The sequence below is a fragment of the Lonchura striata genome, chromosome 3 (genome assembly GCF_050655825.1).
Source record: "Lonchura striata isolate lonStrDom1 chromosome 3, ASM5065582v1, whole genome shotgun sequence".
NCBI lineage: Eukaryota > Metazoa > Chordata > Aves > Passeriformes > Estrildidae > Lonchura > Lonchura striata.
Genome location: NC_140705.1, coordinates 95,268,659 through 95,286,355, shown reverse-complemented (window position 1 = coordinate 95,286,355; position 17,697 = coordinate 95,268,659). Strand labels below are relative to the sequence as shown.

General features: G+C 39.0%; 1 protein-coding gene across 2 annotated transcripts in view; it reads left to right on the top strand.

Moving 5' to 3' along the window:
- Positions 1-17,697, top strand: part of ALK (ALK receptor tyrosine kinase) — a 306,482-nt gene that overhangs the window by 189,879 nt on the left and 98,906 nt on the right. For both annotated transcript variants that reach the window (XM_085575795.1, XM_085575794.1), the window contains exon 5: positions 11,729-11,856. In XM_085575795.1, coding sequence (XP_085431921.1) covers positions 11,729-11,856 — 128 coding nt within the window. The remainder of the gene's footprint in view (positions 1-11,728; positions 11,857-17,697) is intronic.

Sequence of the window (17,697 nt, the reverse complement as noted above, 5' to 3'; positions counted from 1 at the left end):
TCATAATTTTTGCTACCTATAGGTGACCTGGCAATATGTACCCTTACATGTGGATATCCTGCATACCTGCAGCCTTATTTGTCTGAAGTGCTCAAAGGTTGTTGCAGCTTAATATAGAAAAAAAATCTTCCTGTTCAGAGTATCATTTACATGTAATATTGCAAGCAGGGTTTAAGTCAGAGGGTAGGAATAGTGCCTGAATTTGGCCTTTTTCATTGAGCTGGGTATTAAGTTAATCAAGCCTTACAATACCCTCAGGTACCAAGTATAGCTTTTTATACTTATGTTCATAGAAATGCCAGAGTGTTTCTAAAGTCACATTGAAATATCATGGCATTGACCTTTTTCCTCATTTTTGCCCTGTGAGGGAATTGTGGAATGGTTTTCTTCCCAGTCTTTGCCCAATACAAGTGAGCTTGTAAGTGAGACTTGCTCTTTGAGGCTAAGCTCATATTTCTGTGCTTCTGAGCTTTCCAGGATGCTGCAGTTCATGGTCTTCTTCCGAGAAGGGTGTCTGAAGGCAAGAGCTATCTCAGAAAAGATTATTGAGTTGCAATTGCTGATGTTGATAGAAAAAAGGACTACTTGAATTTGAAAAACAGCTTAATGTAATATTGAGATGAACAGCATTGTCAGGACTGCTATTTTGGGAATGCATGGGCCTAGGTATTTTCTTTATCAGTAAATACTAAAGACAGACATGTTTTCATGTCCTTTTAGAATCAAATCCACCTTTGATTTCATTGGCAATATTAACCCAAGGAAATGAGCTTTTTGGTTTAGGAACCTTTTTATTTGATTGTGAGGAGCCAGTATATTATACTGGAACATCTTGTGGAGTCTGTTTTCTATGCATGGTTCTTCTCAAGACTTTTCTTATTTATGCTCAAAGGAAGTATGTGTGCCAAATGTTGAGACTAATAGGCAAATGTATGCTGAGCTAAATAAAACATCTCTGTGCTCCAGGTTCTGGGAAGCTGAGAAACCAGACAGTGTCTTAAACTCATATCTCCAGGCAGTGACAGATGCAGTTGGCTACTCCTGACTTCCCTTCTGGAAGTTCAATGTGGCTTGCTCCGATTCTCTTTCAGAAATACCTAATACTGAATGCAGGAGATTTAGATCAGTGGGACAGAAACAGTCTCAATATGTGTGTAAAAACTAGACTTGACTTTTGGTAGTGTTTTTGGACCTACCCAGCAGATGTTACCGGTGTATAGGTTGCAAATGTGGTGAGAGGGTGGTGAGAGGCATTGTTGTCAGCACTGGACATTGCTGTGACTGCTGCTGTGTTGCAAACCTCACTCTGGTGGCATTTCTGTCTCTTTAAACTTGACATTTCAATTGTTAAGTGGTATGATCTGTCTGACTTCTGAAGTGTCATTTGCTCTGAAAAGCAAACACCAGCCTCCCAAGTTTGTTCTCTTTGAGGACACTGAGAAAGTGACTGTTTTAGTACTCTTCTTTTTTCCATTCAAAATTGAGTCATACAGTTCAAGGGCCCCTTCCCCAACAGGGTAACTCGTAACAATACCTGCTACATAAGCAGTAATGGATAAAAGCTTTCTGCATTCCAAGCCTCATATTTCCCAATTCACATCCTTCCTAATGAATAATTTCTTTCAAATGACTGTGTTTGAAGGAAGTAAATTAAATTGAAAGAGGAAGTTTTTCATCAATAAATGCATCTATTATTTTCATGCCTGCAATTTTCTTTCATATTACCCTTCACATTGCTTGTGCAAAGATATCCTCTGTATTGTACAGTTATATGGGAAGCATTTAACTTCTCTTTGTTCTGCACCATGTTTTATTCTTATCTACTTATGTATTTTGCTTCTCATACGGCACACACTCTGCCCAGTGCAATCATATGCTACCATTGTGCTGCAGGCAAAGACTGGAAACAGCTGAAGTTATGGGAAAGGTGGTATTTGCTGAGGATTATCTGCCAGCCTTTTTTGTTTCTGGGAATCTCTAATACCCAGTCAGGCTATTTTTTTCTTTCTAACCAGACAGCTTTTTATGGGGTTTGACCTGATGAAATGGGTTTTAGGATCCTCTTGGAGGACTGTCTTGTAGTGGGAGGAATGCCAGGAGTAGATTTTCTGTAAATCCTTCTGAGCCTGATGATTCAAACTGTTCTTCATCTAGTCTTTCATCTTTCTTTAGCTGTATTGAGATCTGATTTTCAAGTTTAGGTTATTACAGCTGCTAGATAATGGCAACATATTTGTAAAGGATACACAGTAAGCACAGCTGTTCTCTTCAGTGAAATCTTCTCTCTCACTCTTTGAACATAACTTTGAACCTAAAATTTTTCATGGCTTTATTTCCACCAGATAGGTGGTGAGCAGCTACAATATTCCTACTTGCCTTTCCTGTGCCATGAACAGCCATTGCTGAGTGTGGAGGTAAAAATCCTGGTTTAATTGGTCTCCCAGACACAGATGTGGAGAACTAAATAATTTCAGAGTATTTTGCTACTACTCTTTCTTTTGAAAAGACATTCTGTCTTTCTGAAGCCTTGACTGTATTTGACTATAATTAGGATTAGATTGTTTTATTTTCAATAGTTAAATAAAAAATGAAAACTACTCTTTGGCACACCTGAGCATTGTACATTGTGTTGAAAGGATGGAATTTCCTTCTGATCCTTAAAGACAATTAAGTTACCCCCTGAAGCATGAAATTTAATTACCCTCATCAGAAGCAGCATGATGCAGTGGATTGAGACATAGGAATAAGAATGGGAAACTTTTATCTCTGATCCTAGCTCTATCTAGCTACTGATTAAATGAATCACATAACCTTGCTGTGCCTCCTTTTCACCTGCCTGAAAAATGAGATGTTTGATTTCTTTGCTAAAGTGCTGTGAGGTCTGCATAACCACCTAAAGATATCATGTTTTGCATGAATGCTCAGTGTCCCTGGGATTGCCTGGGCTTACATGTTGCCAACAGTTACTGCAACTTGGTTTCATACAATGAAATTTCTTTTGTTTTTGGCAGAGGTAGTTTTGTTAAAGTAGGTGTAATCAAGCTCACATGCAAATAGGAAGAGGGCTACAAGAGGAGGTGACACTAAAGAGCTATTGTGCACCAGAAAAGTCTACTGAGCTATTCTTGTCATATCAGTTTTGGTGCTACATCTTGGATGTGATAACTAATTTTGCCATTCCCAGGAGTGCCTCCAACTGTGTACGGCTTAAGAGGCAGAAGAAAATTCCATCTTGTGTGGTTTAGCTGTAGAATGTAAAGGAAAGTTCAGGGTCAGATGAACACACTCCTCTGAGAAAGTTGTTGAGCTCTACTGTATTTGCAATTGCAGAAGTCTCTTGCTGGAGTGATTAGCCATGTCATGTCCATGGGGAGCACCCACACAAAACATGAGAACTGTTTATTGGATGTGATGAAGTAGCTAATTGAGATAATTGGTTCTGTCATTTAAAAAACCAACAATGCTTTTTCATGTCTAATCCACTCTTGTCCAATAGAGTTTTCATTCAATGAATTTCTTAGCATGTCTGGAGCACTAAGTTTACATTGTGGAATGGTCAGTAACAAAAATTGTCCTGTAAAAACTTGGCTTACTCATTCCACAGACTTTTGGAAAAGATTAGCTGAATTAATAATAACACTGCCATTTATTTAGTGAGTTACCTTCCAGGGGAAAATTGATTACTCTCTTGGAAAGAGTTTTGCCCTCCACCGTACAACAGAAATTCATTGTCTGAATTTGAATCCCTCTGCAGTTCCTCTGTTCTTTGTTCCAGGGCTGAGTCAGTATTAAATCCCATTAAAAGTTTCTAATTTGTAATCACAAGAATAAGATTTAATTGTGAGTGTGCAGTTCTTCAGTCAGCTACCTTTTCAGTTCTTCAGTGTCTAAGTCTTCACATTTTCAAACAAGTTAGGAAGGCAACATCTTTCTAAGAGAGTTTTCTAACAGACATTCAGGAAGGTGGTTAAAAAATAATATTTTAACTCTGTGGAAGTTAACAAGGACAGATATTTTTTCTGACGGTTTTGTCTTCTGCCATGTGAAGAGTTTATCCCATGTAGAGTGTTTTCCCATGTGTTGTGGTTGTGCAGCACAGGAGAAGAGTTCACTACCAAAGAAACTGTAGTGGCTTAATTACAAACTTCCATAGTTGGCCAGGAATAAGTAGAACATGAAAAATATCCTTCATGGGCAACTTGTGTTTCACTGAAGCCTAAAGCAGTTTCTTCCATAGTGTGGTATCTTCCCAGCTGTACAATTCTCAGTGGAGCAGCTGTACAAGGGAGCCCAGCACTGCAATTCTAGAAAGAGGGTAGATTTAACCTCCTTTCCAGCACTCATGAGGGGGTATAATTGCATTTTGGAGTCAAAATCTCATTGGACTCCTGTTCAAGGGAAGGTAATTACTCAGTGCCTGACTTATTGTTCAAGCCATGCACAGTTACAGCACATTTTCTTGGGGGGAGGTGGCAGTGTTTTTAATTTCATCTTAAAAGCACTAAACGAGTAACAGGAAAGAAAATATTTGCAATTTTTAAAAAATTAGGTTTTTTTAATGGCAAAACTTTCATGAAAGCATCTTCTAAAGGCATTTTGAGGAAAGGGCAGGGAAGCTTTCTTGAACCACTCACAAGGATGTTAAAGGAAGACAATCAGATTTAAATCAATAGAGGAAAAGGGATACCATTTTTCTTTCCCTTAAAAAGTAGTTTTCCTATTTTTCTTGCTCTTATAAAGTAAAATTATCAATGAGCAAAGGAATTAACATTGCAAACTTTGTGTTTCACATCAAGAATATCCTTCTTTAATTTTAAATAATCTCTTGCATTATTGTACAGTATTTTTATTTATTGCCATTTTGCAAGACTATAACATCATGCTTCAGATTCTGGACCTGGTGTCATTTAAGTAATTTTTAGGTCAGTAAACTGAAATTACTTTAAAGTTGATAATTGAAAATAATTACAAGGCAATGTATTGTATTTTTTGAAATAATGAAAAAAGAGTTTACCCAGACTCCTATAGATATTCTATTTTTAATCCTCTGTCTCTATAAATTTTATTGGCATCCTCTTGAAAACATTTCTTAGTTTCCTTTTGGCTGGAGCCTGAAAAGGTCTAATCTGGTTCCTCCTTTTTGCAAAACCCATTAGTTGTTGAAGCAAAGCAGTATGGAGGCAAGGTTAAAACATAGTATAAACTTCTGTATAGTTATACAGGGGCATGCAGGATGAAAAAAGTTCTGTTCTTTCCCCTATTTATCCATTAAAGAGAAAAAAAAAAATCTGTTTTGGACTCCTAGTGCTAATTTTAATTCCACCCTTAACATTCATTCTCAAAAAATCTAATATTTTTGCTGCTGCGGGCAGATTTTGATGTGAAATACTCTGACACAGCTGCTATTATTTCTATTTAATTTTTAAATTCCCAAAAGTTTGCAGAACCTTTTACCAAAGAGAGACAAACTAAGCCCTTGCCAAGATACACTGCATTTTTGTCACAGCCATGCCATGATAAGTGCTGGTAGCAGCAGAAGTATTTTACATGAGAGCCTCAACCTGAAGAAATAAAATCAAACTGTCACTCAACTTAGCTGTGGAGAGTCTGTTAAATTCTACAATTTTTATTCTGGAGGTGAGAGAGCAGAATACAGCTTGAATTCACAGAACGTTTGTCTCAAGGAGAGGAGACAGTTGGAAATTCTTGTATTCCCTCAACCTGCTATTAATTGTTGCTGGGAGCACATGAGCTGATTCATGACCCTTGCAGGGCCCATGCAGCTCCTTATTCCCCACAACACAGTTCAAGTGCAGTTAGCCCTGATTTACTATGATTTAAACATTGGTTCTTTGGGGCTTTTTGCTCATAATTTCCATACTTTTCTTGGAAGTTGAAGTCTTACTTTCAAATTTTCTGTGACAGTGAGAAAACAGTGGGTCTGTCAAAGCTAAGACAGTATTCTGGGTGAAACTTAACTTCTGCTGTTGGGCCAGTGCAAACTGCACTTCCCTGAAGACATAGGTGGTGGCACAGGTGGCAGACAGCACAGAAATTAACTCTACCTTCCAGAATTAGTTGGAAGTCTGGGGAATGATCACAAAGACTATTGCTGTACATGGGAGTAAGCTGAAGTCCCAAAGCTTTCTGCAATCAAGCATTTTGAAACCCCTCTTTAACAGGATGAAAAAGTATGTGAGTGTTAATAGGATTCAAAATCATTTAGCCATGAAGGCAGACAAATGCAGGACTGCAAGTATTCTGGCTTAAGACTTTACTTAAGAGTTCTAGCACTTTTTTTTTTTTTTTAATGCACTACCTCTAAGAGATCATCCTGACTTGAACTTGCAATTAATCAGTGCTGCCATTACCCAGAGGAGCATGCAAAATGGCATCCAAAGCATTATGTGTATCGATTAGAATTAATCAGGAGAGTGTTCCTTCTGAAGCTACATGCTGCATGAACAACCAGAGCATCTAAACTGCTTCTCAAGTTTCCATGACATCTGGATTGTGGCTTTTGAAACCTAGAGCCTGGCCAAGTGAGTAATGGATGGGGAGCTTAAGAAGAGCTAGGTTACGGAGAAGTACTTTGGCTTGTTTGGGACCTAGCACCTCACCCTTGCAGGGCTGGGAGAGGCCAAAGGCTGTGTCCAGCACACCTTCACAGTAAGGACTGAGTATGAAGAAGGCATTTGAAAATTTCGCCCTTGCTCTCCTGTGTAAATCTGGGCTCAGGTTCTGACAGCAGCATTCCTATTTTGGAGAAGAGCCTTCTGAGAGAAACTCTGGGTGTTGCCCAGGTTTTCTTAAAGCAACTAATTCTTCCCAGGTGACATATCCAGGTCTGAACTTCTCTAAAGTCTAAAAAATATTTGTATCTAGGATTTTGGGTTACTCTGTCACTGAAGACCACAGTGTTATTAGTTTCTGTCTAAACTGATGTATATTGAAGATTCTAGATATCTGAGACAATTTCTTTCTTAATGCAGCTTCAGTGAAAGACCTGATGGATCTGACTTGTAACAAGACACTGAGCAGTGGCTAAACAATACAACATAGTGTGTTGCTTTGCAGCAAAAAGGCTTAAATTAAAATTTTAATTGTTAAAATTTTTAAACTGAAAAATTTTGTATTGCTTGAGGCAGTATCCAGAGAGATCATCATTATGGCCACCGTTGTGGTAGAAACAGGCCACAGTGTTGAAGGCTGTGTGATGATAGCTCTGGGTATAAGTGATGTCTTTGTCCTTGCAATTGTCAGCTTACTGGTCTGATTCATTGCTCTTTAGAGTGCTTGGAGGTCATGCAGAGGATAACAGGAATAATCTATTACCTGCTGTTGTTTGCTTTTGGGTCCTGTGTTTCACAATGCAGAATGGTTGAGCTTGGAAGGAACCCCTGAGATTGAGTAGCCCAACTTCCTTCCTTGATGCAAGAGGAGCTAAAGCAGGTTACCCAGAGCTATATCTACTCCCATTTTAAATATCTGGAAATAGAGACTTCATAAGACTTTTAGGCAACTTGTTCCAGTGTTCAGTCACCCTTAAAGCAAGCAAGCTTTCTCTTGTGTTTTAATGGAATTTCTGGTCTTTCAGTCCAAGAAAAGTGCCTTGTTCTCACCTGTTGTCCTTTCACTGGATATCCTTGTCCAAATTGGTTTCCTTTTCATTCACCCATAACATATCAACACTGAGCCTCATCTTCTCCAAGCTAAACAATCCCAGCCTCCTCTTGTATGTCAGATGCTCCAGTACCTAAATCATCTCTGTGGCTGTTTGCTGGACTCACTTCTGTACCTTGTGTCTGTCTTGTGCTGGAAAGGGCTGCACTGGACCTCATCCTCCAGAAGTCACTCCAGAGCTGAGTAGTGAGGAAGAACCACGCCTTTGATCTGTGTTTCCCAGTACAGCCTGGGAAACTACTGGCCTATCTTGTCACTGGGGACACGTCTCTAGCTTAGGCTTGGTATTTTGTATACCAGGACTCACAGGTTGTCTTCTGCAAAGCCACTTTCTGACCTGTGCTGGTGCAGGAGGTTTTTCCTCTGTGGAGGCAGCGCTTTGCATTTCTTTTTCCTGATCTTCATGAGGTTATTGTTGACCCAAATTTCCAACCTTTCTCAGTGGCAGCCCTACTGTCCTGTGTATCAATTGCTTCTCTCCCAGCCTTGCTGGAAGCTTGTTGGTAGTGCAGCCTGTCCCATGATCCAGGTCACCAATGAAGACAGAAAACACTATAAAACCAGAGGTGTATCCCCAGTGACTGGTTTTCAGCTGGATGATGATAGCCCTCTAAGCCAGTCCACCTCAGTGCCCACTCACTCTCTGTGCTTCCATCAGTCAGTGGGGATGGGATGGGAGAGTACTGAAAACTTTATCAAAGTCAAGATAAGCAACATCCACTGCCCTCCTCCTCGAGCAGGCCTATCATCTCACCACAGAAACCTATCAGGTTGGTGACGTATTTCTCCAGTATGAGGTTCCATACATGGTATTTCCCCACCTATCCCAAAAGACAACTGAAGTAGCTTTTTGTTACCTTGCTAAAATGTTTTATAAAATTAGATTCATAATATATAGGCCACTGATAGAAATTGAATAAAGCTACTACTAATTAACATCTAATACATATTGGTTATGCTGAAGCAGATCTTGCTGATGCTGCTGCCAGGCAGCCTATATATAGTACAGGATGTGCAAAGGAGTGTGGGTCTGTGTAATACAGTGACTTGTTATATAGAAGATCTGGAGATCAGAGTCCCAGATCTGCCACACAATGATGGCAGAACTGATTTCTATCTGAATTTGCCTCTGCTGACCCTGGAGTTATTTTTAGTATCCCTGATAAATCCACCAGTTAACGTCATCTTTGTCTCCAAAGTAAGAGGCTGATACTTGGTATTTCTTTTCATGTGAATCTCTGAATTTCAGGCAACCTATTGTAGGAATTTGTACCACAGAGTATGAATATATTTTGTAATGAATCTGGGCTTGAGTGAGTCTGCCTTTTCCAGTCTTGTGTTGTGGTGGTATAAAACACCTGCTTGACAACAGCTCTGGGAGTTAATAAAGTTTCGGTGGTAAACTATGAGAGGCCTGAGAATCTCAAACTAAAGTTATTGCACCAGTAACTCAAAAAAGCAATTCCTAAAACTCCTGGCACATTTATCCAGAGGGTTAGCAGTAGCACAGAAATGGAAATCATTGTTGAGAGCCACGGCGTACTTGGAATTAAAATCCATCAGTCTTCTGAAGCTGAGGAAAACAATTTTCATGACATACAGATGCTTTTGTATTTCATAATCAAATTTAATCTAGGGTTGGTTTTGGTGCTATTTGTAGGGAAATTTGTATCCTCTAATCCTTATAATATACCTAAGTTGAGATGACATCAGAAGAAATAACTCACACAGGAGCTAGACATTTAAAATACTCTCAATGCTTTATCCTGTTTAATTTCAGCAAAAGCAGATTTATCTCTGGGGAGAGTGGGACAGAAAAAGAGCAACATCCTTCTCTCAAGTAGGAGCCTAGAGCACAGAAGGTGGAAGATGAGATGTGGAAATGAAAATAACTGTAAACAAGAAATGAAATTTAGCAGTCTATTTTAACTCTTCTCAATGGAGAAAGAGGGAGGAGGACACCTAGTAAATAATTTAAAAGCTGCATTTGCTTTTCTGAGTTGCACGTTGAATGGCAATAGCTGCCAGCAGGGTCCTTCTGCAACCCTTGCTTAGGGCTTTTCTTTAGGTCCTTCACATACCTGTCAGCAACTCCTTGCCTGCTGAGAATTTTGTTTAGTTCAGTGGAGCATAATGACACCACTGTGTCTCTGAGGAGACAAACAATGTGTCTTCCTCTGGAACCAAGAAAAGTCTCCTTGCTTTTGTCACAGTGTGAGGTCTGCAGTTTAGGATTGATCTATGCTGATAGCAGGCACAAATGATGGTCAGTTGGTGCAAATATCATAAGCACATGTTGTTGTATTTCCTTTCAGAAGTGTGTCTTAACTTCATAACATCCAAATTTTGGCCTGCTTCTGGAGAAGGAGATTCTTGTAATGGATGCTGGATTAACTGTGTAGCTTCTTGTGCTCACATCTGTTCCAGAGGGTTCCCTCCCCCCCCCCCCCCAAAAAAAAAAAAAAGTGTTCTTTTTCACAGCTCATGGACAAGCACAAACACATGTACAGGAAGGTGATGGGGGCACTTGACAAGGAAATCTTTTTGTAAGATTAAAAATGTGGGTTTTTGTCAAAGGGCAATGAAAAATTTCTGACAACTAGAAATAGTTACAGTCTTTCCCTAAAATGCTTAAGACAGGTGTTTAAAAACAACTTCAGGAATCACAAGTTTTTGGTCTCATCTTTCAAAAGTTGCAGCTGGAGCTGCATTTCCTACTAGGCTTTATTTTCATGTAGGTTTGTTAGGCTCCAGTTGACCACTTACAGTATGCTACAAAGTGACTTTTTCCCTGGTGATGAATTCTTCCTGTAACAGAAGAGAAATGTGAAAAAAATTAATTAGTAGTGGCTGTGTGACTTTACAGCATCTCTTGTCTCTGATCATGTTTATGGTTAGTGAGCAGGCCCTGATAAACTGGATCCATAAGACTGCTGAGGAAACAGTGCCTCTTGGGAAAGCAGCCCTTCACAAATGGTGTCAAGTAGTTCTATTGGCAGCCTGTGCCCAAGGATGAAAAGGGAGATGGACCAGGCCATGTTATTGTACAAGTATTTAATTCCTTAACATTTTCCTTGCAGAATTCCAGAATATTGGCAAAAAGACGGATGCTTGTGTTTTTACTGTCTACCTTTAGACAGTAGGATGTCCTGCGGGATACAGAATTGGAATCTGGTCTAGGAATAGCTCTTGTGCTCTCTGGCTGGAAGTTATTTTGGGTAAAGCAGCAGACCCAGGTGATCAGAGGGAGGAGGTATACATTAAAGACAGCCAGGTAGCATCTCAGTGAATAAATTAGGCTCATACAGACTTTCTGTGCTCATTTACTCTTGGCAAAAAGCAGACTAAGTTGTAGCACTCTTGGAGTGCGGATGTTTATCTCCAGGGCTGCTAATTCACTTCCTTGATTTACTTGCTGGGAATTTTTGTCATTTGAGGGGGAGGTAAGCAGAAAAAGAGGGATGGGAAGTGGAGGATGAGAAATGGCATGTTTTAGATGTGGTGCTTCATGCACAGGTAGGCATTCTGGCCAACTGCTTCGGAAGCAAAACATGTTACCTCAACCAGTGATGCAGTGCTGGGAATTATAGCTGTTGTACAGCCCTGGAGACTGGCTTATTTCCTGAGTGACTAAGAGACTTTTTGGTGAGACTCAGGAATGATATTTAAAGGGGCTGTGCACTTGTGCTATGGATTTCACAACTTGCTTTGCACAGCAAGTTAAGCTTCCTTTAAACAGCAGGCAGACATCTGGGGGCACAGAAGTGTGACAGAAGAGAGCACTAAGCTGCTGTTTAGTTGGGTTTCCACACCTTAGCTGGGTGGAAATCTTGGTGAATCTTTGAATCTTTCTTTTGCAAAATCCATGGGAAGGAAAGGCCCTGATCATGGGACACTGTGAGGGAAGTGAGGACCGGAGTAGGAGGCACAGTGTGACCAGTCATAAGTGGAACTGCTCCTTTGGGGGATTTGGTATTTTTAAAGTAGTAGCCTTTCTTACAGCTCTTCTCCTGTGTTCTTTCCTCTTGCTCTATGACGAGACCAGATGGGTGTTGCTTCAAAGGAGAATTGGACACCTGGAGAAACCATTTCGGATCTCACTGGAATATGTTCCTAATGGGAACAAGAGCGTGGCAGCCGTGGATTCCTTTGCCATGAAGAACTGCAGTTCAGGTAACAGAGTATTTTATTGTTTCTAGCTCATAGTGCTTTGATGCCTTTTTGGAGAGAAGCACGATTTCTGACTGCTGCAGGCACTGCAGAAGGAAGAGTTCTTGTCAAATAAATAATTTAAATTAAAAAAAATAAAATAGGGTTCCTCTCAGGGAAGGATCTTTTCTAATGTTGCCTTAAAACTTTCCTTCAAGAAGTTAAAAACAAGTATGTTTTTTTGGTTTGGCTTGTTGGGTTTTTTTTTGTCTTTTTTTTTTTTTTTCATTTGGGAAGAATAGCTATGAAAATTTAATTTTGGGAGAAAAGAAGCAGTACTCATCCTGGCTTGCCAGATGCGTATCCTGACAACTTCACTTTTCTGCAGCAGAAAGTAGAATAGATGAGGGGTTCCTAGACAGACATCTTGCAAGCTATCTTTTTTTACGTTCATGGTTACAAATTTTGGGGCTGTTTTTTAAACAACTGTGGAAAACTTGATTCTAATAAAGTATGCCTTTCTTTGGCAATGTTCCAAAGCAGTTATTGCTGAGCAGCCCCTAATAGCTTCATGTAATGTGTGGAATTTTAATAATGGGCAACCTAAATGGGGGTTACTTTTTTAAATACATGCTATGTAATCAATCCAAGTATGTAAATTCAGTGCTCTGTGCCAGAAGCAGCTGCATATTAGTTCTACCAGTTTTATGGACTCTGTGAATCATTCTGAAATCTTTAGGTGGCGTGTCAGTGAAGAATATTACTACTTATAGCTCTTAACGCATTACTTTTTGTCCATTTTATTTATTTGGAGTAGTGCTGACTTGAGCTGCATGTCCTTCTTTTCAACCTCTCTAGGACAGGGAAATGTGCTGCAGAACATACATTATTTTGGTCATTTACCTTGCTCTCCACAAAGGCCAGTTGTATTAAAGGATTTATTGCACTGTTTGTACATAAAGGTGCTCTCTGAGCTCCAACAGGGAGCAGCCTGACATTGTGCTGGATGCAAAGGCATGTTCAGACAGAAGATGCCTGTTCTGCTGCTGGTGTAAGGACACAAGCCATCCACAGTGCTTTGGGAATCCGGTGCAGCAGACTGTGGGCATGGGAACTCCTCTTTTGGGAGCACCCAGGGGCGAGCCCCAGGTGCTGGACTGGGAGTTCTGACCCACAGCAAGCACCGCTGTGCAGGTGATGGATGTCAAGGGCAGAGGCCATTTAGACACATTCTGGGCAAAAGAAGGAACAAATCTCCCATTTTTCCTGCAGATTTGTAGCAAACAGCTACTCCTCAGCACTGCTTATAGGACACAGTGTAAGAGCAATGCCACCAGAGAACAAAATCACTTGTTCTCTTCTTTTCAGTTTGTTTAGGCCACTAAGCCTTTTGTGTACAGCTGAAGATGTGGCAGTGTACTTTTACAAGCAAAGAGGTGGTGATGAGCAGCTGAGGGTGACACATTAAGCTTGGAGAAAATAGGGAAAGCAATAAGAAAAGATTAATCTAAATCTAATTCTTCTGCAGCTGCTAGAAGCCTTTGGGCAGCTTAGCTACTTGGATACCTTAATGCTACTGAAGCACATAAAACATGGGTGAATTTGAGAAAGAAATATCTAAGAAATAGAAACATGCCTTCAGCCTGATTTTTCTAAGCCTTTTGAAGACCATAAACACAATTTAAAAATAAATTGAGGTGTACATACAATCTTAGGAAGTTAGGCTACCTTTCCATCGGCACAGATACAGAAATAATCACAGAATATGCTGAGTTGGAAGGGGCCCATAAGGATCATTGAGTGCAAATCCCAGCCCTCCACAGGAAACCCCAATAGTCACATCATGTGCCTGAGAGCACTGTCCAAACCCTTCTGGAACTCTGTCAGCCTTGGTGCTGTGACCACTGCCCTGGGGAGCCTGTTCCAGTGCCAAACCACTCTCTGGGTGAAAAACAACAAGGGCTTGAAGAAGGTCGAAGTTGGAGGTTGGAATTTGCTTCTGAATGTTGGCGATTCCATTTTTTTTAGTTCCTTAATCTTAGAAATGATTTTGCAGAGGAAAAAAATATTTCATATGAACTGAAAACTAACTGTTTATATGGGATTGAATAAGAAGTTAAAAACTTAAGGAGATTCTGATGCTGATAAAATTCTGAATTTTTAAAAAAATAAAAAAGAAACTAGTTAATTGTCACTTGAATATCTTCACATTGCCCAATTCTCATAATAGAAGGAAAGCTCTTATAGTCTTTTCTCAACCTTAGGATTTGAATCTGATCAGAGAACCCCTAGAGTCAATACAAAGACTGCTTGTACTTCTGTAGGTTTTGTTTCAGGACAACTAACAGGTAACATTGCCTGGACTGCTACAACCAATTGACTTTCAATTACTGACTTAAATGTGAAGCAAATTGTGTTTGTCAGTGTGTAAAACCTAAGCTATTGATTGCCTAATTCTCTTTCTTACAGCTTACTATTTAAATAAGTGCAGTAGCCAAAGCAAAAAAAAAAATATAAATTGCGGAGAAGTAATATATTAATTTAATAACATCAGTTAAGAAATTTGATACTTATACAAGTAAAGTAATTGGTACAGTGGCATTTTATAGTGGATGGTAATTTCTAGTAATAAAAATAGAGTTCATTTCCTAAGTAATGTATTGACTTATTTATGATATTTAATGGGTTTCTTACTGATTTTTTATTGCAGTTGTAAATTAATTAATTTGCTAACTTATTTCCAAACGTCTTAATTAAAGTACTTATTAGTAGGCACAAGTAAATGACAAGACATTGCTTTACTTAGCAATGTTCGATTTACCAATTCTAAGTAAATTTTTACCTAAGGGGCGTGGAGACCAAATCCTTCTGAAATGTCTTAAAGCTTTAATGATGCTCCAGGGCGGTTAAAAGCAGTTATTTCAGACACTCAGCCTGTCCAAGAGGAAGCACTTAGCTTTCAAGTTTTCAAGCTCAGTAAGCAACATAAAAACCATTTATTTTGGAGAGAGGAGAGACCGTGTGTTGTTGATTAAGTTAATGCTTCTGTCCACTCAGCAATTGCCTTTTTTCAGTAGATGCTGCAAGTACACAGAAACACACATTACCTTTGGAACTGGTAGGCAGTTAGTTCTGTAATGATCTGATGGCTGTAATATGTATGCAAATTCCTGAAAGTTGGAGTTAAGGTTGTACTAAAAGCAAAATCCTTGATATAAAGCACAAGACCTCTCAGGAAAAGAAGAATTTTGAAGATCAGTAGGTGATTTTACTGAAAGAAGAGAGAGCAAAGGAAGAGTAAAAATACAGACTTACAACACGTCTGAAGAAATATGATCAACCACTAGATAGAATTTTTCATGATTCCGCTTGATAAATATTCTAGCAACAGATTTATGAATCAGCTGCAGGAGATCAATAAGGGCTTTCTCCAGACAGGATTGCTTATGCATCTGAATCATTACTAAAATGATGTTTCTGTGCATTCGGACAAAACCTGGGTATGTATCATTTCAGTATTCCCACATGCTCTCTTTTTGCAGTTTGTCTTATAAATTAATTCGATGACAGGGTGTTGTGGTTAACTGAACTTAATGAAATACCAGTGAGCCCCTTTTCAAAATGAGTTCTTGATGCTTCCTGTTGGAAAATTAGCTAGAAAAGTTAATCTCTTCCCAACAGAAAACTGAGATTATATCAGTATATAAGAGAGAATCACAGACCAGGAACCTCAAAAGATGATTTGGAACAACTTTTTGTATGAAAGAGAGTCAGGAAGAGATTATCTATAACATTGACCCAGCTGCATCTTGAAAACCTCCAGTGATGAAGCCTCTACCACATCCCTGGGGAGTTGCTCTGGCAACTGCATCTTCTTCTCACTATAAAAATAATTAAACGTAACATTTCAAATTGAAGCCCCACATGACACACAGCTCATTTAGGTGTTAATAAGTAATTGAAAAAAATTATATAACATTTAAGTAATTTTCATTTGGGTAGAATTGCAAGATATTTGCAGAAGTTTTCTTAAACCACTAGATTAATTGTGACAATAGCTGGTTTCATTATTTGCTTGGTTGTATTTATGGGATGGAAGAGAGAAGGTATGCACCTTCAGTGGAATCAACTATGTCATATGATCTGGAGATACACCTCTGTCTAGAAATTCAGGGGAACAGGTGAACAGAACAATGAGCAATCAGTATTTTGCCATTGTTATAAAACTGAAAAATAAACATGATTTAAAGAAAAAAAGTAGTCATAATTGCAGAAATAGCTGTCTCTATCTGAGGTTTAAGGTTAACATTTACCATAATATTACTTGGCCTGTCCAGGTTATTTTTGTGTAAAAGAAGCTGGATAATTTCCTTTGGCATTCATGCCATGGTTAAGAGCCTTATGGAGCCAGAGAAAAGGTCCAGAGCTAATTGAAACCAGCAGGATTATTCAGTATGTTGGCATTATGTTTCTTCATTTTAAAAAATAAAATTAGGCAGATTGGCTGCATTTTCCATCAAGTGGCCTATACTATTTATACAGTTCAACTGGTCTGGTTTTCCTGTGGGTCTAATTCCACTAAGTAGGCATTTGGAAAAGCCTTACTATGTTAAGAATATTTGCTTCCAAATGCTTTGGCGACCACCTTCTTTCCCCATTCACCTCTGCTCCCTCATGAGCTGTGACTGATTATTCTGACTTCAGCTTGTGTGCCAAAAACTATCTCTAACCTGCTTGTGTTTTAATCCTGTAGGGATCTTGTGTCAGAGAAAATACTGCTTTGCAGATGGGGGTGGTGGCTGTAGTAAGTTAAATCATTTTAAAGTCATTCTAAAGTGAAAGTTATTTCACTTGTGGTTTGTGCCAATTTAAGTAAAATAAATTTAATGAACTTGTTATGGGGCTTATCTTTGTTTTCACTTTCATCTTTTTAAAATGAAGTTATTGTAATGCTCGGAATAAAAAAAATTAAGCAAATTTAGTTTTAGTATTGCTTCCAGAAGAGGCACAGTAACTCAATTAGTGGTAGAGTAGCTTCTTGCAGTAATGAATTAGTGATTACGCATTTCTGTTACTGGCTGTGAACACCTACATCTTGCAGAGCCAGATTTAGACAGTGATGGTTATGTTGAATAATTTAATCTATTTAGAACCTTCATATGCTCATCCAAGGAGCAGTAGGGGGAAGCAAACCTGAATATCTAGAGAATTTGGGTTTCATAGGTCTGCCATGCCAGTTTGGTGATAAATGAGACAAGGTGTCCTATTGTTTTATTTAGTAATCAACTGGTCATATATTTGGTGTTTTAAGATATGGAGGAGGGAGATATAAAGAAATGTTTTATAATGCACTTAAAACTCATCTTTAAAATAGAAGTTTTCATGCAGAAGGTGGAAAGGCTGGAACCTGCCACAGCAGCTCCAAGTAGGTGTGCCTTACCAGAGTAAGCAGGTTTATCCTTTCTACTCAGAAAGTTTAGGTGGCTTGGGTTAAGAAACAGCATTGAGACATCTCAGCCTTTAAAATCCAAAGCCTTAATAGTGTGAAGAGAAGGACCTGTTTATAAGAAGTACTAGGAACTGCTCAAGAGACGTTGCAAATGTTGGCACTTGTGGGTCTTAAGTACTTTTTAACACCTTGAAGAATTGGCCAATACATTATCTTTTTAATGCTGTATATGATTTTTATCCTGACCTTCTCCTTTAATTAAGGCTTATTTCAACAGGGGAGCCATTGATTCAGAGAAAGAAAATTAACTCTGTAATCTGCTTTCCCCAAATTGAACTTATTTTTATTACTATTAATTGCTGCCACTTACTTCTTCTGATGTTTTAACTGCTTGGATTTATTAAAACAGTCATAGG